We start from the raw sequence: 25,000 nt of genomic DNA on the forward strand, positions 1-25,000 counted from the left end.
AATCTGAAGCAGCCAGTGTAGTCCAGTTTCTTCACATTCTATAACAAAACTGACAGCATGCGCTAACAGACTATTTTTTGAAGATGAACACCTGCCCACTAAGAAACTTACCAAATCCAATCATGTTTTACTGCTTGACCACTCTGTATTCATCTAATCCTGATGAAGAAAACTACACACAGGTACAAGTGCAGACATAACTCTTTATTGTTACATGTTAAACCATGTAGAATGTTGATGTCTAAGTAGCTGTGTGTTTTGTTTCCTGTTGTTGTTGGTTGGTTATATAAAATATTGCTTATTTTTAAAACGTCGATAAGGTTTTTTTCTGTACCAAGCTCAGTGCCAGATTCTGACGATACACAGTGAATCATTTCCCTATAGTCTTTTGCTTGGAAAGGATACTTGGAAACAGTAACTTACCTGCTAGGAAATTTCTGATACTTTTAGCAGTCCCTCAGTTGATACACAGTTGCACAAGAAGTGTATTTTTTAGAGGAAAACAAAAACATTGTGTCCATTGGAGGGAAGGTTCACTGCAGTTCCTGTTCACTGGAGGAGAATTTTACTTGGCATCCCCATTTATTTTAGCACATATTACTTTGCTCGCTGCTGCACTGTCAAGATAAGGTGTATAACTCCAGGAAAATGTCAGTTCAGTACACTGTTAACAAGGAGACAGATATGAAGACCAGTGGTTGTCTCTGGGATCAGTCTCACTGACCTTGGTTTTAACTGCATTTTCACTGCAGTCTATTGCGTACATTGCTTTCTGAACTGGAAGCTGGGCAGAAAAGAAAATCAAAGGAAGAGAGGAAAGTTCAGGATGGAGAAAGTGCCAGGAGTCCATTTAATCACAGCTTTTGTTTTTGACAGGGCAAGTACAAGATGTTTTGGATGGCACACAAGATGCTGTAATGCATAACAATGCAATGATATGACTAAGACAAAATTTATCCTGGTCACAAGCCACATGTAGGCATTCCAAACACTGGACTGCAATGATTCAGTTCCCATCCATAAGTTTATTGTGCACCTTAATATTTTGCAAGTTCCCAAATTGCATGGCTTGCTTATGGTATTCTTACACATTGCCTTATATAAAGAGTATTCATGAAACATATCAAAACTGTAAGTCTGGTGTCCTGTGTTAGACAACAAGTCAGGCCACAATTGTTTAATTGTCCTTTTTGGCCTCAAGATTTTGAAGTATGCAAACGGAATTACATGAAGCATATACCTGGAGTTTCTTCAAACATTAGGACTAGGCAAGTAATCAAATAATAAACTTAATAGAACAATCCCATTTGCCCTGACCATGTTAGAAATCACTCTGCAAATTTCTAGTTAATATTTGCATATATTTGTGCCAGAAACTAGAATTTGTCTTCCTATTTTTTTCCTCACTCAAAGCAGTACTTGCAGCTCACAATAAGTAATACTTAGTATGTTTACATTGCAGTTTTGTTAAATGATTTTGGATAACAAGTTCACCAAAGATAAACATACAGATGTGCTTATACTATTTGCTTTAGTAATCTTACAGTGATGCTTTGTGATATAGCTGTAAGAAGCAGATAATTGGTGAGGTGCTGGAACTTCTGGGTGCCTAGGCTTCCTGGGGTGCTGGCAGGAGCATCACTCTGTGCCAGGTTCCTGACACAGCCACAGGGAGCCGCTTGTCCTAATGCTTTTTTTGGCACCAGCACCTGTTCTCAGTGTGGCCAAACTGACTACACCCAATATCTTTTCCTTGCTGATAACTTGGACCAGATTTCCACCAATGATGAGGTTAAAATTAATCTTTATGTTCTCTACCACTCTTCTAACAAAGAAGATAGAGATATTTCCACCAACCCTAATGGAATTTAGATTGGAACACTATTCCCTTGATAAAGAGCCCTTTTGAACTCAAGTCCTTGAAATAAAACTAAATGTCAAGCAAAGACTGTGTGTGCTACACAACTAGTAATGGAAGCAGTCTCCTCTATAGAGATTGTAGTACTCACGTAAGCAAGTTACTGTAGAAATATACTGAAAATCAAAAGGTTTTTTAATATTACTTAAGTGTGCATTTTGTAAGGCTGCATGACACATGTTGACAAGGTAGCAAAGCTTCTTTATTTTAGAAAACTATTACATGCTACAGGGAAGGGAACTTAAACTAACAGTTGATTTTAAACATGTACTCTAACTCACATGAACAGTACCATTGAATTTAATGGTAATAACTTTAAGCTTTAAGCATTTTGTATGTGCTTCTGTATAATTAGGACATTATAGCAGAGTTAACTTCTTGATACAGCCAGTCTGCATGCTGTGCAGAGAAGCCAATTGCACAGGCTACAGGCTGTGGGACAGGTCTATCCATCAATCTATCCAAGCCTAGCAGTGCAACAAAATGTCAGGCTACTTAAACAGCAGTACAGTCCGAAATATCCCATAAGGAAAATAATTATTTTACAGAGTCCAATTAGTCTGTTATAACAAAAAGCACACCGAGTGCTAAACCAATCTCACATAAGGGGGATATTCATCTCCTAACATGTGTGCATCCTTCAACACTGCAGTTTGAATTATACTTTTGTTTCTGAAGAGGATTAAATAGGACAATACACAATGGCATCTCAAACCAGTTTATTTTCAGATATATAGAATCAACAGTTTTCATGTTCAGATTTCTAAATGTTCACACCAAAATTTTTATATTTTCATATATAGTTTCAGCCTGTGTTCATGACACATTTTTCTTCTCTGACTGCTAAACTATATAGTCAGAGGCTTAATATGAGTCATTTATCTTGTGATAACAGCACAAAACCCCAGCTGTTTCAGACGTACCAAACAGAGATATCTTCTAGTTCTTTCCAGACGACGTGCAATCCATTCTACACTATGTCTTTTGAAAGCATTTTCTATCCTATTCCTGCAGCAGTAAAAAAAAATCATAGACATATGTGCCTGGATGAACTCAACACACTAAAAGTGCATAAACACTGTGTTGTTCAATCTAAACATAACTAAATCTAAACATAACTAAATTCTGTTTACTCACCCTTGAACACCTCACTGATAACTCAGAAAATCCCAGAAAGCCAAAAGCAATACGCAAGTCCTATACATAAGTCTGTTGTCTCAACAGCTTGTTCTAGCAAGGTATATTAGGAACGTTAAGAGAAGAGAGGGCAGGGGGACAAACAGAATTTAAGCTGTTATCTTTTTAACAATTTCTCCTTCCTTGGGATATAGTTATCATCTGGCATTCAGCTACTCTGAAGTGTAAAAGGTGATCTCATGATGAGATCGGGGCTCATTCTAAGTAATTTCTGCAGCATTTCATGGTAGGTGACCTTCCCCTGTGATAGTGGAGCTGATAAGTCATTACATTATTTTCAGAGTACCGCTACTTTTCACTTTATAGGAATATTCCCATATTGGATAGGTAAATTTTGTAACAACAAGAACAAAAAATGTTGTAGAACACGACAGGAGAAAATAGTTCTCATAAAAGCATCACCTTATGTTCCTGAAAATAATTTGGAAATAAAAGCCATTCAATTTTATAAGGTGTTGAGAATCTATTTGTGAAAAAGGGAAGGTATAAAAGAAATGTACATTGATAATATCAATAATAAAGTAAGCTGGGGAAAATGTTAATTTTTGTAATAACAGTGTAGCTGTTTATGGTTGGAAACTAGAGCAAGTAAAGGAGAACAGCCTGTGAAAGTTATGAATGAATATCAAATGTAATGGTGTGCTCACCTACCATACATAAGACCAACTATCTTAAAATTTATTCAGAAATTTGATTTCAGACCATACTTGAAAAAGAGCCTAGTTGAGATAGATGGGTGTGTCAGTCATTATAGGAGTTTAAAAACTCTGCTTGTTTAAATAATGCAATTAATATATAAATTGATTCAGTTCCATTGGTTAAGTTTCTGTGTGTAGACAAAATTTGTGTTAAAAATCATTCAGAGATTTTGGGGGCCAAAAGGTGCTAGACAAAGTTTAAATATTAGAGGAAGACATTGCACTCTGAAAGAATTTGATGATGAAACAATTTTGAAAGCACAGTATTTCTAATTAAACACAGAGATTGTACTTAATGCTTTGAAAATAGCTGACATTTTAACAAAGTATCTTGTAGTGATTCAGAAACTGCACACTAGTAAACCCAAAATATATATTGGAACACTGACAGAAAATATAATTAAAAAGAGAACAATAGAAAGCTTATGAAAAGGAAATTATGTTTTAACTAATTTATTTTAATTCCTGGAACACGTCATCACAAGAATGGTTAATATATATATATATATATACACATTAACATAGCAAACACATTTGAAAAAGGCTACTGAAAAAATTTTCACAGAACGACCAAACGTATGAAATAGTTAGAGGCTAAAGAACAAATAGCTCCATGGATCAAAACACGGGAGAGAAAAACAAAGAGCAAGCATTCTTTGTCATGGGAAAAAGAAATCAGTGGGGTGTTTATGAACACTCTGCAATAAGTCATGCTTAATATATTTATAATAAGTGATTGGGAAACATGGGCAAAACATTGAATGGCAAAACTTGTAAATGACACAAAATGTTTAGTTAATTCAAATCCAGAAAGGATTATACGGATCTTCAGAAATTTCTCATCATTTGGGTGAATGGGTAATGTGGTAGCAAAAGAAATTGTACTTTCACAAATAAAAAATATAATACTAGAGCAAAAACAGTGAGATACTTATCCTTGCTAATAAGTTCTTAATTAACTAAATCAATTAAAGACAGAACTAGTTATAGTAAAAATAAATTGTTTATCCAAAATCAATGATTTTGAGCAAACAAATAACAAGAAGGAAAATAATACAGAATTTTAATGAAAATATTTATATATCGTTGCTTATCAAATTTCAAAAGCTTCTGTGCACAAGTATGGAAAGCATCAAAGGAAGGATTTAAAAACTGAAATTCCCTATTTCAGAAAGCACATATGACTTGTTCTCTCAAATCTGCTGCGGAAAAATCTTGAAAGAGAAATGGCAAGCTATAGTGCTAGTGGTATTTTAAAAATTACAATATTAAGAATTTGGGTCAGGCAATGACTTGTATCAAAATTTAAGATCAGAAAGACATTAATGAAGTCACAAGTAGGCAAATTCAAATGAGAGAACTTTTCACATACATGGTTAATTTGTGATACCCATTTCAACTCCACATTCTTAAAGCCAATAAAATGGGAATATAGAAATACAGAAAAAGTTTTTGAAAGCTTTGGAGTTTAAACCAACTTATAAGCATTACATTAAGATGAAATTTAGGCTCAGATAAACCATGTATTTGCCTACTATGCAGTTCTTTATGCTTCAGATAAATTGGCAAAAGTTTTTGAATTAGGTCGTTTAATCCTGTGTGTAAAATCCTCTATTTTTTTTTTTTATTTTTTTTTTTAAACTACAGGATTCCCAAATGGTGTTATACTTATGACTACTTGTACATGAAAAGTGCTTGTGTATGTGTGCATATATGTGTGTGTGTGTGTATGTATATATATATATAAACACTGGTACTATAGTTTTTCCTATAGTTTTAGTAGCACATACCTGGTGCCATTTGCCAAAGTTTTGCATTGCTGCATATGTTACATATTCGCTGTTGCCAGTGGTATGAAGCTGAAAGCTGAATATCTGTTTGTGTGCTTTGGTAAGAAGTGCGAGAGAAAGTTTCTGTGTGGCATATCTACTAATCCTTTAACCTAAGGCCCACGAACTGAGACCACCTAAGTGTTCAAACAGTGAGATGACTTACCGCATGCTAAAGAAGGTAGACTCGGATTCCTGAAATCTTTTGGGACTGACAAAGTAGGATTTCAAAGATAGGTCCTGTCTTGCTTTTGGAGTTCTGCTGTCTGTATGGCTGTGTTCAAGGGATTTGTCCCAAATGGCAATGCCTGCACCTCTGTAGGACCATGTCACACCAACACAGTGATGCTGCTTTGGGTCTGTAGCTAACAAAAGCTCTGTCCAGGCTCTGTTTTCATGTGCACAGGCTTCAGGCTTACAGTTTAGGACAACTTTTATGTTCATATCTCATCCTTCAGTCTGTCAGCTGGTCTCTCTCTCTTCAGGCCATAGGAAGGACTTTTCCCCCTTGTCAGGGGGCCTGCCTCACTCTGCCTCGTGTATGTAGGGTGACACCAAGACACACCACACTGGAAGGGATCCTCTCCCTTAGGGGGACCCCTGAGCCGGGGCCCCATGGACTTGGTCCAACAACTCCACCTCTCACCAACCAACCTCAAACCTCCTTGTGCTTTGATTTGTGGATGTGTTTGGTTTATATATACATTTTTTAAGACCGATATTATCTGTCAGTGGCGTTTGGAGCCGGGGACACGGCGCCAGCTTCCCGGTGTCGGGGGGCGCTGAGGGGCAGCGAGGGGCGGTGAGGGGAGGCGAGGGGCGGCCGCGGCCCCTTCCTCCCGCCCGCCCCCTGCCCGCCGCCGTGCCCGGGGAAGCCCGGAGTGGCGGAGGGAGGAGCGGGCAGCGCCATGGGAGCGGGTGGCGGCCCCCGGGGCAGCGGCCAGATGGGCTGAGGGACAGGGCGAGCTCCAGCTGTCAGCGCGGCCTCAGCCCCGCCGCGGCGGGAGCCCCTCCTCCCCGCGGGCGGGCGGCTTCGCTCGCTGCCCTGCCGCGGGGGGGGGAACCATGGCGTCCAGCGAGGAGGACGGAAGCGGTAACGGCTCGGTGGAGGAGAAGGAGAACGGCAAGAAGAGGAGCCTGGGCGCCCTGGCCACGGCCTGGCTCATCTTCTACAACGTCGCCATGACCGCGGGGTGAGCGCGGGCCGGCAGCGGGGAGCGGGGTCGGCTGCGCGGCGGGGACCGGGAGGGGGGAACCGGGACCGGGACCGGGACCGGAGCCGGGGCGGGAGCCGCCGTGGGGCAGGGGAAGAGCCGGGGGGCGGCGGGGGGCTGCCGGCAGCGGGGCTGCAGCCCCGGCGTGCCCGGCATTGCCTAATACGGTGCAGCGCTACCCGCGAGCGGGCGCGGCGAGGTTAAGTATAGCCGGGCCAGGAATGCCGGGCTGCCCGCTGCCCTCACAGCCCACTCTGCCCGCGGGTGAGGGCCCGGCCGGGGCCCCGAGCTGCTCTGGAGCCCCCCCGGGCTCTGGGGACGAGGCCGTGTGGGCGCCCGCTGTCCCCTCAGCCGCCGGCGGGGCGAGCGGTGGGGGAGAATGAATCGTTCAAACGGCTTCACCTCGGGTCCCGAAGGGCGAATTCCCCCTCATTGCAATACTGCAGAGGACTGGTGATGCTTTAGTTCTGTCAGGGTGGCCACACAGAAGGGCAGGAATGGGATTTAAATGGTTTTCTTCCCACTAGCATCCATGCGCACACTATTCGTATATCACAAGCCTTTGGGAAGTGCCTTTACTGGCGATTTTTGTAGCTTGCACGTTAATTTCCCCTCACGGAGTTCCCTGCCTCCTCCTCCAGGTGTGAATTTGGCAGTGAGCGCTGACTCTTGCCATTGACTTTCATCTGTCAATGCCATTGCCTGTCATCTTAGTCTGTGTAGAAAATTATTGAACCATTTTAGTTCTGACCCTAGGTGCTGATTCAGGCTCTCCCACTTCCTCCTCCCCATCTTCGGTTGTCATCCAGAGGGATTCAGACTTGCTGAACTGCGTATTTTATGTGGAAACAGAGAAAGAAGAGATAGGAACAAATTATTGTCATCTTTTCAAACAGATACAATTTAAGAGAAAAATAAAGGTTTGAAGTAGAGAAATATTTCACAGGGGTGCTACAGAGGACAGGTGAACACGAAGAACAGTGTGTTTGTCCAGATGGTGCAATAGGGCAAAACATTTCTAGAATTTTAACAACCTCTCTGATACATAAGCGCATGTGAACAACCAGCCCAATACCAAATTGCATTTTATCTTTTGTTCTAATGAAGATTTAAGGCACACATTCTGTGACTAAAATGGCAGGTCAGTACCCAATCTTACCAAAAGTCCCAGCTGGAAATCCTACCTTTATTACACGAATTGTTTTCCATTTCCTGCTGATTTTCAGTGTTCACTACTTCGAGAGTCGAAGCCACTGAAAGCTAAATAAAGTGATCGGCAGAAATTTCAAACGTCCAAACAATAATTTACTTAAGAAAAAACATATTTACAGTCTTTGGTTCTGGATGGAGTCCAAGACTACTTCTCTCTGCAATGCTTTTGTTAAGAATGAGATGCAGAAAATGCCTTGTGAGATTAGATGTAACGTGACTTCTCAGGCTAGGGTTAGCACAAAGCTGTGGCTGTCACCATTCGTGCTGCCAGCTGGATGCACACCCGCTGTCACCTTCCTCTTGTCCAACACGTCACTGTAAAACGGGGCAGCCTTGCTGTGAAGTACTACGAGTGAGATTCCAGCAATTCCTCATTTCCACTGTGGTAGGAGACAACCTCAAATTAATGCATTCATGTTTAACATCTGTTATAAAATCTAAATAATATTTGGGGAGGGGGGCAAATTTTGGAGCTCTGGCAGATCAGATTCATGGGCTTAAGGTAAAAGGATGGAGGGGAATCATTCCAACAGTGTGGGGAAGCCTGACTAACTTCATGTAGAGCTTGAAATGCCGTCATGAACTGTTGTTGGCATGGACAAAGCGAAATGACTGTGTCATGGTAGATGCTACACATGAGAGTTGTTGAGGGACTGATACTGAAGTGCATGTCACGCGTGGGGAGTACGGAGCTGTTATGATCCATGCAAATCTCATGCTGTTACAGCATAACATGTCCGATCAAATATCCATCTTTCCTGGTGTCTTGTTTCCAGTTTTAGTCAGTACATTATGTGTAGGGGACAGTGTAAAAGCTGGGAAAGAGTTAAATATTTATCCACATGTTTATATAAATAGAGAATCATAGAATCATTCAGGTTGGCAAAAGATCTCTAAGATCATATAGTCCAACCTTAAACCTTGTGCTGACAAGTCCCACTAAACCATGGTACCAAGTTCTACATCTACGCGTTTCCTGAAGACCTCCAGGGATGGTGACTCAACCACTTCCCCGGGCACAACCTTTTCAGTAATGAAATGTCTCCTAATATCCAACCTAAACTTCCCCTGGTGCAGCTTGAGGCCATTTCCCCTCCTCTTATCACTTGGTGCTTAGGAGAAGAACTTGATCCCCACCCCGCTACAACCTCCTTTAAGGTAACCGCAGAGCACAGTAAGGTCGCCCCTGAGCCTCGTTTTCTCCAAGCTAAACAACCCCAGCTCCCTCAGTGGCTCCTCATGAGACTTCTTCTCCAGGCCCTTCACCAGCTTCATAGCCCTTCTCTGGACATGCTCGAGCACCTCAATGTCCTTGTAGTGTGGGGCCCAAAGCTGAACACAGCACTCGAGATGCGGCCTCACCAGAGCCGAGTACAGGGGGACGATCAACTCCCTGCTCCTGCTGGCCACGCTATTCCTGGTACAAGCCAGGATGCTGCTGGCCTTCTTGGCCACCTGAGCACTCTGCTGGCTCATGTTCAGGCGAGCATTGACCAACACCCCCAGATCCCTTTCTGCTGAGCAGCTTTCCAGCCACTCTGCCGCCTGCCTGTAGCGTTGTGTGGGGTTGTGCCCCAAGTGCAGGACCCGCCACTTAGCCTTGTAACATTTCATTTATTTCCCTGAATATTTCTATACTCTCCTGGTATGCCTCTGAATATTTCTCAGACCTCACCACTTTTTGTTTTGGGGCTGCCTCAGCCAGAGTTCGTGTTGCTGCACAATGCGCTTGTGACGGCTTTGCGGAGGATGAAAGGATTGAATGATTGTTCTCAAATATAGTCAGACAAGAAGTTAAACTAATGTTATTACAATTCGTATATTTTCATTTTTAACAATCAAAATAGCCGCTTGCAGCTCTGGCTGTGCCTATGAATTTATATTAAAGAAATTTTGTACGTAGCCCTTGTGGTTTTAAGCCTGAAGTTTCGAGGAATCTTGCTAGTGTGATGTTTGTAAGAGTGCAGGAATGCATTAACAATGGAACATGTGGTATATTATTTTGAAAAATTTAATTTCATAAACATGGATTAATTATGTGGAAGCAATTGCTCATACCTTCTTCGGTTATTGTACTTGATGTTGGCTGGGATGGTGGGGTTCAATCCACCATGGTTATGAAGTGGGTTTTTTTGGTGTTTGCTTTGTTTTTATCTCAGTTTCCATTTGAGATCACAAATTTCAGTTTGGTTCAAAGATATCATTACTTTCTTTCATTTACATTGAAAGGATGATCAGTTAAGAGCATCACTCAATTTCATTAAATAATTTTTAAAAAATTAGCCATCAAATCTGCAAGTTAAATGTTCTTGCCTCTGGAAGCCAGGAACTTAGAGCACCAACCTGACAGCACATCAGACTTTGATTTCCAAGATGACTTCGCAGCACTTCTGAATTGTAGAACAGAAGCTCTGATCCCTAGTCAGTTCTGAAAATAACAAGTTAAGGTGCCGTAAAAAATGTACAAATGATGTGCATCGGTTCCAACCTGAGACCAAAATGGTAGCATCAGTGCTGAGTTCATCAGATGTTTTCCAATAATGGTAATTCACAGTAAAGACACATGAGGATTTAACAGTAAAAATATAGAGTGACTTCTGGTCTGATGGGCTCTTAATTTAGGTAATTCAGATCAGTCCTCTGAAGGTAAACAAGTCATTCTCTATCCCTTTCCAGGTAAAGAGATAGAAGAGTGTAGTGCTGATGTAGCACTACATAATATTTCTGTCTAAAGACTTTTTTAACAATCTCCTAAGAACACCGACAAGTAAAGAAGCAAAGATATTCTGTGAGGAAAATATTCTACTAAATTATTTACAGCGGATGGATATTTTTAGAATTCTTATTTGAAATGTATCCATTCTCTTTCTTTTGTAGGTGGCTGGTGTTGGGTATTGCCATGGTGCGCTTTTATATACAGAAAGGAACACACAGAGGCTTATTCAGAAGCGTGCAAAAGACGCTTAAATTTTTCCAGACATTTGCTTTGCTTGAGGTAAATTTCAAAGTTTGCAGTAAGTTTGCTTTACTGGATGCTGCGTATCATAGGCAAACCACATTATTAGCCTGAATTTAATATCAAAATGTTATATTAGTGCTGAAAGTTGTTTTACCTTCCTTATTTGATTATTTTTTTTTTTTTTTTTGTGGGGGAAAGGAGATTAGTTGAAAGAAATGAGCATATTTTTTAAAAGTTAACTCTTAATATTGCCGTAAATCAAATATTCTCTGGGAACTGGTGTGCTTCTAGTTATTTCCAGACTGGATTCACACGCCCCATATAAATCCTTACAACAAGGTCTGTGCAAGTTGTGCAAAGCATTCTTGAAATAATATGACTTTGCCAAGCATGCGCTCATGGTCTCAATTTATGGTACACCCGTGAAATAAAACTGTTGGGTATACTGAGCAGTTACGGTTCTTTCCCAAGCTCAGCAAAGAGTGTCTGTCTGCATTTTTACTCTTTCTCTCGGTCTGCCCCTAACATCTGTGGTTCAAGCAGCTGTTTAAAATTATGTGGCCAGCTCTCTATTGGCTTTTTTGCTATTAACCTTTCCCAACAGGTAATTCCACTTGGATCTATCAAAACAATGAAAAACACTCCATTTGCTAACCATTACTGACCAGAAGATAAATCTGAAGATTCATAGCTAACATTGGCAAAATGATAATAGTGATATTAGTCCATAGTAAATACAGAACATTTTAAAATTTCTATTAATTTAGCGTACACTGTATGACTCCTTCCACATTGTCCTGTGAAATTATTCTTTGGGTAAGATAATGGAAGGGAAGTTTACCAGTTCAAAAAAGAAGTACTTTGTAAGTATTTAAATGTTCAATATATCCAATTAGGAAAATAAATCTCTTTCATTTAGTGTTTACACAGATCAGATAATGAGCCCATCACTGGTTGCTAGAGCTCCAACATGTACTTATTTTAAAGATGCTGAAATATTAGTTGGAGAAAAAAAAACAGCAGAAATAAACCTAGGTTTAGATTAATATCAAAAAGCCCATGTTAGTTACTATGGCAGATAGTAACATACTGTAAATTAGTAACCTTTAACTTATTTTTATTTACAGGTAGTCCACTGTGCAGTTGGTGAGTTCTTTCTTTAGTTTCTGCTGTAACTAATTAAAATATGAGTAGTGGAGCAGAGATAACATGTTTCTCTTTTCAAGGAATAGTTCGCACATCTGTGCTTGTGACAGGGGTCCAAGTGAGCTCAAGAATCTTCATGGTGTGGTTCATTGCACATAGTATAAAACAGGTATGTGTGTGAGCAAATTGTGTTTCAATTGTTAATAAGAAGGAATTATTAATACAGTTCTCATTTCATCAGGAAGACAAATTTAAAAATTAGTAAGATTCATACAGAGAAGACTGACATACTCAAGTGCAGTTTCTGAAATAGGGGTTACAGGACTGAATTTACGTACTTCTGCCCAAGTGGCTGGGTCTGGGTCTCAGGTGTGAATCAGCACTGTCTTCAGCATCATGTCAGCTATGGTCTGCCTAAGTGAAATCAACAACTAGTGCTTTCATTTACCTGCATATGTACCATAATGCTACCTATTCCTTTTGAAGAACTTAAGTTAGCATTTACTGAATGAATCTGAATGAAAATGTGTCTTAAATTGAACTTACCTGGTTTAAATGGTTGTGATTTTGCAATTCCTTTTAGGAACCTTCTCAAAATGTTATTGTTATGGGAATATCAGCATTTGATGGCATGCATACTGCATTGTTTTCATTAAAAGTATATCAAGTTTTCCAGCATGTCACAGGAACACTTAGGTTCCTGAATAAATGATAATAACTTCTTTGCCTGGCTGTAGGTGGTTATTGTAAGTCTAGTGATTTTTTTAGCAGAATGAAACAAGCAGACTGCTTACAGCTAGTAGATAGGATATTTATTCTGCTTTCTGTAAAGGGTACGTAAGAATTCAGTGATAGATTTTGAGCCTGTGCTCCTGAATTTCTTTAAAAAGCTGAGCCATTAAACTGTCTCACCAGCAGATGGCATATGCCCTTCTGCCGATGGGATATCATAGCTCCTGCCTCAGTTGACAAATCCTTTAATTTCAGTTCACAGAGAACTTTTTCTCAACTCTTCATCTTTTCCTTTACTGTGCCTTTTTTTAAACATGAAATAAGCCTTTCATAGTTGGTTTTTTTTTTTGCAAGTTAAGTGTATTCAGTGTTTTCTTTTTCCCTTATGTGAAAAAGTCTCAAAGAGTCACACGTTTTTTAAATATTGAATATTTACATGAATGCTGGAACTTAGCACTTTTTCTTTTTATTATTATTATCTGCAGTGGATTAAATCTTTAGCATAACCAGTCATTTCTCTTGTTTCCTCTATCTTCAGTACATCTGTGTCCAAGCAAAATACATCTAAATGTATGTCTGATTGTATTTCACGCTGTTACTGCTTAGCAGGCATGAATGTTCAGGGTCACGTAGGTGGTGAGAGGCATGTTAGTGATAACAGCCAGACCCAGATCTCTGTACTTGACTGGAGATTTGCAAGGCAACAAATAGGAATTCTCTGCATACTTACTTAGAGCACTTCTGCTTGGCTTTAGCACTGTGACAGGAATCCAAGTTTGGGTTATCGATGTTTGTCTCTAATCGCATGAGGCTAAGAACAGCCTAATTCTGTCTTTTCCTTTGCTTATCTGTTTGGATGTCTTAGCACTGCCATTGTTGCTGTTTCTTTGTGAGTTTGGTGGGATTTTTATATCTTATTTTGTTTGTGAGATCCTTTCACTAAAATTGCACCTTCTTTGACACATTGAGGGCGCGATTTTATGAGAAGATGATCAATTAAAATTCTTCTTGACTTTTGATAGAGTTGTGCATTTTCAGCATCTTTGTGATGTATTAAGCTTTGTCATCATGTTGCATTCTATTAAAAAAAGTCACTTCCCTTTTTTTTTGTCATTTTAACAAAATTTATGTTGCTTTATTTTATTTCACAGACATCCCTGGAGCTTTTCAGCCTTCAGGCATGGAATTGTATTACAAAATTCCCTCCCTTTTAAAGAACAGAAAATTACTTGCGTGTAATTCTTCTTCAGAAGGTAGTGTTTGCAATAGATCCCCACATGCCTTCTTTGTATTTGGGGTCTTCTGTTTATTCGTTCACTTAAGGAGAAAAAGAACTGATTTGAAATAGCAGATAGATGTGCTACCTACTGATGAGGCAGTTTAATGACTCAGAACTTAAATCTTAGACACGACAGTCGAGTAAGTTTACACAAACCTCCTGATCTGCCAACTACTCTTAATTTAGTGTTCATCCATGTTCCAACTCCTTAACCATCTTGCACCCAGATTTGATCTGCAGCTAAGTTCCAGTCAGTATACGGTACTGAACAATTCATCTCATCTAAAGTTTCATGGAGACATGCATTGTATGGGGGGGAAGAAGCAATATAAAAAGTAAAAGAAAGTCTAGATAGAGGGAGTACTGAAATATGGAATAGGTAAAAGCTGGTTATGAAAGGAGTGTATTTAGTGTTTTCTTTTTTCTGTTTTGAGGAGCAAAAAAATAAACAAGCAAATCAACCACAAATAAAGAGGGAAACAGCATAGTGAAAGTGCAGATAAAGAGGAGGAATAAGCTCAAATATAGTTTTATGGGTTTGTATTTGCATAATGGATAAAGATTGCTGAGTTTGCAAAATGTTTCTATGTTAGTAAATATATATATGATAGTAACGGTTTCAGCATGGTTTCAAAGAAATTTTTTTCCTTTACAAGATGTTAGTTCTGTTCCATATATCTTAAACAGAAGACTGTTGCAGTTTGCACAGAAAAGAAGCTTAAGGATGAAGAAAGTGTTGGTTCTTTATACTTCTGCAGATCCAGAATGAGGAGAGCGTTATTCTTTTTCTGGTTGTATGGACTGTGACAGAGATTACTCGATATTCCTTCTACACATTCAACCTGCTCAACCATTTGCCATACTTCATTAAATGGGCCAGGTGGAGATGTCTTGCATTTCAGTTTCTCATGGTTCTGTGCATGTTAGTTTCATGCATGCAGAGCTAACACACGGGAGAGCTTTGGTTATGTGCCAGCAGAGTGCAAGTTGGTTGCTTTCTCTACTTGTGATTATCATTACGTGGTTTAAAATATGAAAAATATTTTAGCTGAGATTTTGGGGTGTGATTTGTTCCATGCTTTCTGTGTCTCATGGCTTGAACTGTGTTTTAATTCACTTTAATATTTTTTCCTTATCTTTGGAGTCATCTTTTAACTTACAGTATGATTCCTTAAAATGCTTTTGAATACAGTGCCTAAAATTAAGCACCCGTACTAGTGTTTGTAGATTTAAGGTCTTTGAAATTATTAGAGCTGTTGTCTTTTTCTGTATGTGTAGTACTGCTTTGTGAGAAGTTCTGCTTTATCAGAGCTTTTGTAGTTACATTAATGTAGTGAAGCTAAATATTGGCATAGTTTAGCCAACATAAAAAGTGTGTTCTGTATCAAAACTGCTTTGATTTTGAAACACACTTTAAGGTCTGTCACTATATCAGATATACTACAGAGACTGCGTGTTTATCAGGAGATTTAACTGGAAGAGTAACATTCTCTCTAGTTATCGTTTGACAAATATATGCCAAGACAGACAGACTTCCCCTGTTAGAAAGGAAATACCTACATTCAGCACAGGTGACTATTGAAACACGTTTGTGTGTTTGTTTATTCTGCTTTATTTGTGTGCTGTAGATAATGCAGTTCTGATGCTTCTAATGCACTTCTTTGAGGTGTCTGATAATTATGTCCATTATTAAACGTTATTTTTTTGCTAATACCTGAGGTTGTAGGTTTGGTCATGTTTAAGCACTAAACTTGCAAATAATCAGGTCCAGTTTTCGTAATGATTTTTATGTAGTCTTCAGAAAGAGAAATGCATTAAGAAAGTAGTACACTGACAGGCTTTTTGCCATCAAATCAGTGTATGTTGAATGATAGAATTTTTGTTTCTTCATAATAGGCAAGCTGCCATTCTCACAGCAGAGATGTATGGTGAAATATGATATAAACAAAACATTCAAAAATATGTTATCTTTCCAGGAGTTCAAAATATCCTATCAAGATTTTTAAAGGATCAAATAGCACAACTGAGCATAAATCCAGGATTCCTATGGAGCTGGACCTTTCTGGTCTTTAAGATATCTGCCTGTCCATAGTTAATGGTATAGGTGTGATCTAAATTTTAGCTCAGAGTTTTTACGTTATTTCTTTTACGCTGCATAGAGCCAATCTGTGTATAGGTCATGGCATCAGTTCCTTCTTATACCTCACGTAATCTGTTCTCTGACCTATGAGTCCTCTAAGCCCATTGGCTCCTGAGAGGGTTTCATGTTCAGTTGCTACCATTTTGGATCTCATCTCTTTTGGTCATGGAATGCACGCTGTACACTTCTCTCAGACCCTGTGTGACAGCTCTCATTGCTCTTCCCCTGCGTCAGCTCAAGAGAGCTGTTCCTTAGGAGAGACTGCAGCTACATGATGCACTGTGCATAAGGACTGCACAAACCCCATTGATTACATTTTTCATTTTGTCTACATGTCTGTAGCCTGTGGCACTCAAACCATAATTTCTTTAAACTCAGTGTCTTTGCCCTTTATTTGAATGTGTTCTGCCTATTTTTAAATGGATTTGATGATTTTCTGGAGTTGTTTTCTTTAATTTTTAATTTGTATTAGTTGTAAACGTAGTATTACTTAGATTTCCCTTGTGGCAGTGGGTAAAACAAGTTTCTGATATTTCTCAACTTTTCCATTGTCTTCAAAGAAATTATAGTACATAGAATTGACCTAGCGTGCATGCACTGTGACAGGGATGTGCAGGATCATCTGAATTTGGGATCCAGTTCTGGTTTTAGTCCTATCAGTGACAACAGACGTAAGATCAGTAATAAATAAATTAATTAAAAAGACATTACTGGAGACTACAAATTTACAGAATAATTTTTGACTCTTTAGTATTAGAAAGGCATACATGCATTCCAATATTTCTCTGTTTTTAAATAACGTGATTGAGGAATTCATTCTCTGTAAACAAAAACGACCCAATCTAAAGTAATTGAAACTGATATTCTGTGCCAACTGAGGAGGTGGTCCTTGACTTTGGTGCAGGAACTACTCCAATATATTGCTGTGCCACTAATAATAGCAAAAGGAAATTTTAAATTCATTGGGCATTTCTCACATTTTTTAATTTATTTTTTAATGCAGATACAACTTTTTTATAATTTTGTATCCCGCTGGAGTTGCTGGTGAACTGCTGACTATATATGCTGCTTTACCCTATGTGAAGAAAACAGGAATGTTTTCATTGAGACTTCCCAACAAATACAATGTCTCCTTCGACTACTATTACTTCCTTATTATTGTCATGTTCTCCTATATACCATGTAAGTATTATTTAACTTCAGTAACATTAGCAATATAATAACCAATTATCAGCAATGCTGGCAACAGTGCCTGTAGTTAAATTTCCTGACACTTTCCACTCTTAACATCTGATTTCTGTTGTTTCAAGCTTTGCTGTGCTTTAATTATTTAAACTGAAATGTTCTGTTCTGTTATTTGCATCAGAACATAAGCTATCTTAATTTCTGTGAAAATGCTAAGAAGACCAGCAATAAGTAAAAATATTTACATACAGAAATGTCTGTCTGTAGTTGTAGCTCTGTAAATTTCTAGTGCCTCTGCTGCTTTGAAGCAATGACTTTAAAATTCTCCTGCAATATCCAAAGATATGCCTTCTCTCTTTTTTTATTTTTTATTTTTTTTTAATTGCTGTTAGTATCCTCTTACCTGAAACCATTTGAGCAAGCATGCTTAGGAAAAACTTGAAGCAAAATTTCAGCTTCACAGAAATCCACCCCCTGCCTCCAAAACCTCTCTGAGTGTACTTCAGTTTAACCAGATTTTCCTTGTGCTTCTGGATACCAGGAGCCACAGATCAGTTAGCTAACCAGAACTAAGACTAAAGAGACTATCTGTCTTGAACTTCCATTGTTATTTCCACTGTAGTCTAAACAGTGCAGCCAAGGGGAAAGCAACCTGATTTAGATACAGCACATTGACAACTGAAATGGAGCTAGAGCAAACTGGGCAAGTAGTTTATGTTAGATACTCTGGACAGTGAGGTTAGAAAAAAAGCAAGAGACGAGGGAGAGAACTGAGAAGCAGGAAAACTGAAGTTGAAAGGAGCTGTGATGTATACCCATAAAATGTATTCCTTCAAGAAACTGACTTAAAGTGTGGACTTTGTATGTAAACACACTTTGAATTTTCTTGTTGTAAGAAATCATGGAGACCAATGAGAGAGATTTATATGAGTAAACTGATGTTTGAAGTTATCACAACTTACTAACAGTTTAAGAATTGTTTGCATAACTTTATGTTTCAGGAATAAATCCAATTTTCTTTGCATTAAAAATAATGATCAAATGCATCAGAACCGTAATATAATAGGACCAAGAGAAAGAGAGAGCTCTTCATTTCAGACTTGGACAAGTAGGGTAAATTTGGATCCTCAAGGTCTCAATTCATACATGCTTACCTTAGCATAGGTTTAAAGACTTAGGTACTGCTAAGTCCTGTTAAGTGGTTAAGTCTTTTCCATACAAATAAAATGTTGAAGGGAAGATCCATAAAAGCAGAGTATACATTCAGAGGGCTTTGTCTGACTTTTGAGTAATTATTGTTTTGTAACTCACTGCGAAGTTCATGACTCACTGTTATTTGCCTTAACCAGCTGTGGCACTGTGTGCCATAATTTTTCCTCAGTTCATCATTCTGCAAAAGTGTACTTTGCCGTAATGTGATCTGTTGATTTTTTTTTAATCTAATTTGCTTTCTTCTATGCTTTGATCAAGTATTTCCACAACTCTACTTCCACATGCTGCGGCAGAGAAGAAAGGTGCTTCATGGAGAAGTGATTGTAGAAAAGGACGATTGAATTGAGCCGTGTAATTATGGTGCTTTTAACGGAAAAACAAGGGTAAAAAAACAAAACTTCCTGTGATTTTTCTGAGTCCAAGTTTTAAAACATGGAACAAGAATAAATGTGTATAAAGTAACATGGACTGTATTATTTATACAGATAATATGTCATCAGAATTAACTTTTCATCTTTGGTTTCACTTTGATTTTTAATTGTTCATTTCTTCAAACGTTTTCATATTTTCAATAGGCTGACAAATAGCTTTAACAAACTGAGTGGTTGGCTAATGTGCTTTCTATTGTGAAAGGCCTTGATGATCTGTAGTCATGCTGAAGAACAGAAGGAGAGTTGATGAGTTGTGTTGAAAATGAGTCTTCTGGAAAACAGAGCATGAACTAGATAATGATGTTTTTCATAGAGTAGGTGGGTTAAATGTTATTTAAGTTGTATGTTAAATTATACCTTTACAGTTATAAGTACTGTTGGTGTGTTGTTGAACATTCTTTGAATTACAGGATCACACTGTAGAATTCTAGAAGGATTTTTGAAAGGAGCAGAATTCTTGATTGTCAGTGCGAGTTTAGATTTCTCTATATTTTTGCATTTAATTTAAAAGAAATGTTGATTAATAGATATAATATTAACTGGTTAGAAGTTTGTGCTGAGGAGTAGTCTTGATGTTCTTACCTTTCTCTGGTCAGTGGCTGGAACAGGACTCTTGTGGAGGAAGACTAATCGTCAGCATGTTTCTTATTCTACATTTAATTATGTATGCAGAAAAATTATGGTGTTGCATTTAGAAACTGTAGCTACAGTGAGATATTTTTATTCCCATAATTAGGTAAGAGGGATAAAATATACTTGAAATAATGTCTTAAAATATAGATTGTGCTTTGAATCATCCCATTGTGCAATTTTAATTGCTCCCTCCCCATTAATTGTTTGTAATGTGATTATGTAATTCTAATTAACATCTTCAATAATATGCAAGGGGGATCTACAGTGTATTAATAAAAGTTACAGCTGGTACTGCACTATATGATACCTGAGGGAAAGAAGTCCAATAGATGGATTAAATATGGGCAAGAGTTGGGCACAGAGATCCAAAGACAAGGTAATGCATTTGAGGATACTTTGATAGTTAGTGAGAGGGAGAGAAGATTGAAAAGTAATAATGTAGCAGGAAGTCTTGATAATATAGGCAACAAAGTTGCTTCCAGAATCACTAATATAAAAATAAGAGAATATATGCGGAAGAGCTGCATCAGGCAGCTGGAAATCAGAATACTCCCTGTGATCACTGAGGTAATTTCTAGAGTACTGTCTTATATTTTGGGTACCTCGGGAGCGCAGAGTTGAGTCGTTCTTCAGAAAGGTCAGAAAACATTAAAAAATAGTTAAAGTAAGAAGGAAGTTGGATAGGTTGAGTCATTAAGTATGTACAAATTTTGGTTATGTGACAAATACATGTAGAGGAAGAGGCTTTATTAACATGAAGGTGTAACTAGAACTGGTTATATATCTAGTGAATATCAGGAGAAAGATCCTACCAGTGAGATCAGAATCATAGAACCATAGAAACACAAGGTGGGAAAGGACCTACAGGATCATCTAGTCCAACCATCCAGAATGATACAGTAAAGCTTATCAATGCATATAATTTCTTGAAAGGTTTTAAGTTGGATGTAATACAGTACTGGAAAACAATCTTTCTTTGGAAGGAGTTTGAACTTCATACTCAAATAGGCAGTTTCCACTTTTAGCTTCAATGATTTGATGATAGTACAACTTCTTTTGAAAATTGTAGATGCATCTTTTTCAGGTGTATCAGGTACTTTGATGAAAAAGCAAGGATTTACTGTACCCCTAACTTTTAAATTCCATTTTGTGCCTTACGGTTTTGATATTTACATTGTCTTTATTACATGTAAATGAGATTCCTTTTAAATGGTAGGTGCATAGTGGACTTGAGATAGAATAGCTGTATTCCTTGAAATTTTAAAAGGTATAATCTTTTTATTTTTTAGAACAAATGTATGCAAGGTGCTATAAGTTAACTTATTACTTTTCTGTTTTATATGCAGCTAAAAGTATTTAAAGTTTAAAATATAAACCACATTTACAATTCTGATTCACAAAATACTTGTGTTACACGTTCAGACTAGCAGTTGTATTTGTCCAAAGTTCTTAGAATACACTTTTATAAACTTTGCTTGCATTTTGATGCATGAGGAGCAAGCATCATGGCAGTTCTTAGAAATATTTCTCAGTAAGCAGAAGAGTATGATGAAACATGAGTAAATAAGATTAGATTAAGTTCTGTGTCTTTTTTTTTTCTTTCTTTTTTTCTTTTTTTTTACTGTCAGGGCAGCTCACCAAAGACCATAGCTATCAATTTATTGAAAATGCATTGAATACTTGCAGTATGTGATTTTGAAATCCTTTATTGGAGTGTATCCCACAGATACTATTCTTGTAATAAAAGAAATACCCGAGCTCTAATACTGTATTACATTTGTTTTCATTGTGGCTTAAGGCTCTTATCATATGACAATCCAGGAGCTATTTTTATATCCTTTTGTCAATGTGACATAAAAAAATACAGCACAGCTTGTTAAAATCTTGTTTTTCATAAAACATCATACAAGATATTGATACAATTGTAAAAGTAAGTTTATTCTCTTCCTCTTCTTTTCTTCCTCTTCTTTTTTGTTTAAAGTCTTTCACTGAAGCCTCAATGTATACCTTTTGTTTTAATATCTTCTCTAGAGTAGTGAAAATTTTGGGTAAAATGGGCCAGGACTTTATCCTTTGTAGCTTAACTAAACTTCAGTATAACACCGTGAAACATTTAATTAATTTGTTAAATGGACATAAAAAGTTAAGTATGATTTTCTTATGGTGCTCTCTTTCCAACTTATTTTTGACACCTCTCTTTTTTGTATTCCTCTCTGCAATATTCCTGGTTTGCATTGAAATCCTCCAGTTTATGAGAGATTAGAATGTAGTCAGGCATCAGTGTCTGTAATGTTTTGATGTAGTCTTTAACAAATTGTTTGTATGAATATGTTTTCTTACTTGTGCTGTATTTGCTTTCTGACATGGATTAATACAAAGTATGACCTTATGAAGGTTTTTTGTTTGTTTGTTTGATTTTTTTTTATGCTAATATGTAGGAACAGGCATTTGGAATGAGATTTCTAATCACGAAGTGACATTTCTTACTATTGCTAGTAATGTAAACACGAGGTCCTTTTTGTAAACTCCAGTTGAAAGCAGTTGGATTTGTTGAGGTTCCCCCCAACAGACACGCTGGGAAAGGCTGTTCGAGGACAGGTTGGGTGAATCACCTCCTTTCACAGCTCTGCCCACAATGTCTGGAGGCCAAATCCTGACATCGGGGTGAGGCCAGTACAATGGAATATAGTGCTGAGAAATTGCATCCTCCACATTAGCTGCCAGGAGGATCGCGGAGGCCATTGTGAACAGTAGCTGTTATGCATCATTTCCCTCACTTCTCTTTGCTTGGGATTTGAGAAGAGAGGCAGCTGAACATGCTCTCATACCCTCTGCATAAGGAACTAATGAGATCAGCTGAGAGGATCTCTCTGCACAAAGGGTGTGTTACAGAAAGAGGCTTTGTGCTTCACTCAGCTCTCTGTATCTGTATCTTGATCTATAAGCGTGTATTTCTTGAAATACTGGTATGACCTGTCAGCTGCTGTCAATAGTACAGCTCAAAATGAACAGCCCTGGAGAAATCATGCGGTGTGCTGCTTCTCCTAATTCCCATTGAACACAACACCCGGCCAAGTCCGCGTTAATGGGCAGATTGCAATGACTCGTTAATGAGGAATTGAATGGAGACCTTTCCTGTGACCTTTATTTATCCAGAAATATGTGCAGTTTAAATCTAGGTCTAGCTACTGCTCTGACTGTGGTACTTGCTCTCTTCATAATGGCTTACCTTATTTGTATATTTATGTGATTAGAAGGCAAATAAATTAGTAACATTGCAATAAACTATAATTTAGAATAACTGCTATGTTAACAGTTTCTGTGAACTGAGCTTTTGCTTAATCTGTTTTATTAAAAAAAAAAAAAAAGGAAAAATAATACAAGTAAATATTCTGCACTAGGCAGAAGGGCTTCATAAATCAAAATTTCCAGGCAGGCATGCAGTTCTTTACAAAACATTGGTTAAATGTATTTTTGAACAAAAAGATGGAAAACTTTTTCTGAAAACTAAATTTTATTTCACAATGTATATTTTAAAATGTGCTCAGAGAGACTGTATTGTTTATGATCAGTTTACAATTTAAATTCATGCTTATCACAGACTTTTATAGATGATTAACCGTAGCCCATTGAAATGTTTTAATATATGTTTGTTTTAATGACTGTTTAAGAAACAGACACCTTTTGTTTCTGCAACGCTCTTCTGTCTGTGCTCCCTTGCTCAAGTGAGTTCAATAATGTGAAGTTTTGCTAAGTTTTGCAAGGCCGTTAAAAGGGCAGGTTCACATTTGCCAAGGGTAGTCCCTTAATCTTGCTTTCGTGGTGGCACACCTTAACAGGGTATGGTACTTTTGTTTCAGTGTCTGACATTGTAAGCCACTGATGCCTTTCAAGGGGTCTTGAGTGCCTTTAGTAGGACAAGAAGCTTTACAGATGTTAACAAAGTTGTTCATCCTTATTAGCAGATCAGGGGACCTATCCAGTGAATTCTTAGGCCACAGTAGGAATAAGTTGAAAAAGTGAACTTAAGCCTGCACCAAGACAAACTATGGAGAACCTGAATGTTGGGTAACTCTAGCTCTCTTACAGGAGCTGGTTATCAAGATCAGGCCTGCAACTGCTAATGGTTTTGGAGTTCTAAAACGTAAATGTGTACTACTTTCCATGTCATGTTGTATCAACTGGAACATGTTGTCTTTTTGTTTGCAGTTCTCTTGCTTCTCTGTTCAGTCTTGACTGTATTTTATGTCCTTTCAGATGGCTTTGTAAAAGTGTAAGTACGGAAATATTTATGTAAGCATATCATGTATAGATTGTACTTAAAGATTCTTAAAAATGTAAATGCACTGCAGCTGTTCATTATTGTTACTTTTCCTGGAATGCGTTATTATCATTAGCAGTTTACACAGACAGGAAAACGCTCGCTATGATACTTTTAATAACTTATTTATTTGTAAAGATCATAAGATTTGATGAGCTAGAGATTCAGATATTTGTTTTAGAGATTGCTAAATTGCTGTAGCACTGTAGAAATTCATCATCAATTAAAAGCCATGTTTTAAACTGTGTTCTGTTTGATTTGATTTGATTTTTTTATTATTATTTTTCTGTGGTAGCATGTAGAAGTCAGTTCATACAGACATTATCATTCAGTACTGCTCATACTGTTCAGAGTATTACACCAGACTGGTATCTGTTTATAAGTACTGTGTGTATATATATATATTTTTTTTAATCTGGAATTATTTCACAAATCTTGAGGTTCCAACTTTAACGTATTTGCTAGTAGTCAGACTTCCTTTTTATATTCCACATAAAAAGAGGTAAGTGGGAATAGTAATATTGGTTTAACTTCTCTTTAACAAGACAGAACAATACAGGGCATAAAAAAAAAGACGTATAGCATCTGTCAACACGACAGATTCATGACAATATGAAGACAATTACATTACAATGATCCTGAAATAGGTATTACAATAGTGGATATTTCAATGTTTTGGAACAGGGCTTTTAGTGGTATTAACCTTTCAGGGGTGCAGGCAGCGAACATCCTCTGGCTGTCCTTTGCTGTATAACTAACAACGACATTGCAGCTATGAGGATTTTGTTGCCATGACAGTAAGATAAAGCAGTATGTGAACATTCACACCTACTTCTTTTGAATTAGGAATCAAGTGGTTGTAACCCCAAGGAGCTTAACTGCATATAGAGGCTA

The 25,000-nt window shown here is 37.9% G+C and overlaps 1 protein-coding gene across 2 annotated transcripts; it reads left to right on the forward strand.

The window, feature by feature from the left end:
• Positions 1-6,516: 6,516 nt before the first annotated feature.
• On the forward strand, positions 6,517-24,352 carry HACD1 (3-hydroxyacyl-CoA dehydratase 1). 2 transcript variants are annotated; one of them, XM_032181398.1, is made up of 7 exons: positions 6,517-6,835; positions 10,946-11,063; positions 12,155-12,173; positions 12,254-12,342; positions 14,943-15,064; positions 17,328-17,506; positions 18,980-24,352. In XM_032181398.1, exons 1-7 carry the CDS (start codon positions 6,708-6,710, stop codon positions 19,060-19,062), a joined length of 738 nt encoding a protein of 245 aa, XP_032037289.1. In that variant the 5' UTR covers positions 6,517-6,707; the 3' UTR covers positions 19,063-24,352. The 2 variants fall into 2 exon arrangements, with proteins under 2 accessions (XP_032037289.1, XP_032037287.1); XM_032181396.1 differs by having other exon boundaries at positions 6,649-6,835; positions 12,260-12,342.
• Positions 24,353-25,000: the final 648 nt, after the last annotated feature.

The sequence above is a fragment of the Aythya fuligula genome, chromosome 2, assembly GCF_009819795.1.
Source record: "Aythya fuligula isolate bAytFul2 chromosome 2, bAytFul2.pri, whole genome shotgun sequence".
Lineage (NCBI taxonomy): Eukaryota > Metazoa > Chordata > Aves > Anseriformes > Anatidae > Aythya > Aythya fuligula.

What these genes read in the sequence shown, in the direction of transcription:
- HACD1 (XM_032181398.1), top strand. Translation starts at nt 6,708, where the DNA reads ATGGCGTCCAGCGAGGAGGACGGAAGCGGTAACGGCTCGGTGGAGGAG. An exon ending in AACGTCGCCATGACCGCGGG is followed by an intron (nt 6,836 to 10,945) that starts GTGAGCGCGGGC and finishes TTTCTTTTGTAG; the next exon opens with GTGGCTGGTGTTGGGTATTG. An exon ending in TACTTCATTAAATGGGCCAG is followed by an intron (nt 15,065 to 17,327) that starts GTGGAGATGTCT and finishes TTTTTAATGCAG; the next exon opens with ATACAACTTTTTTATAATTT.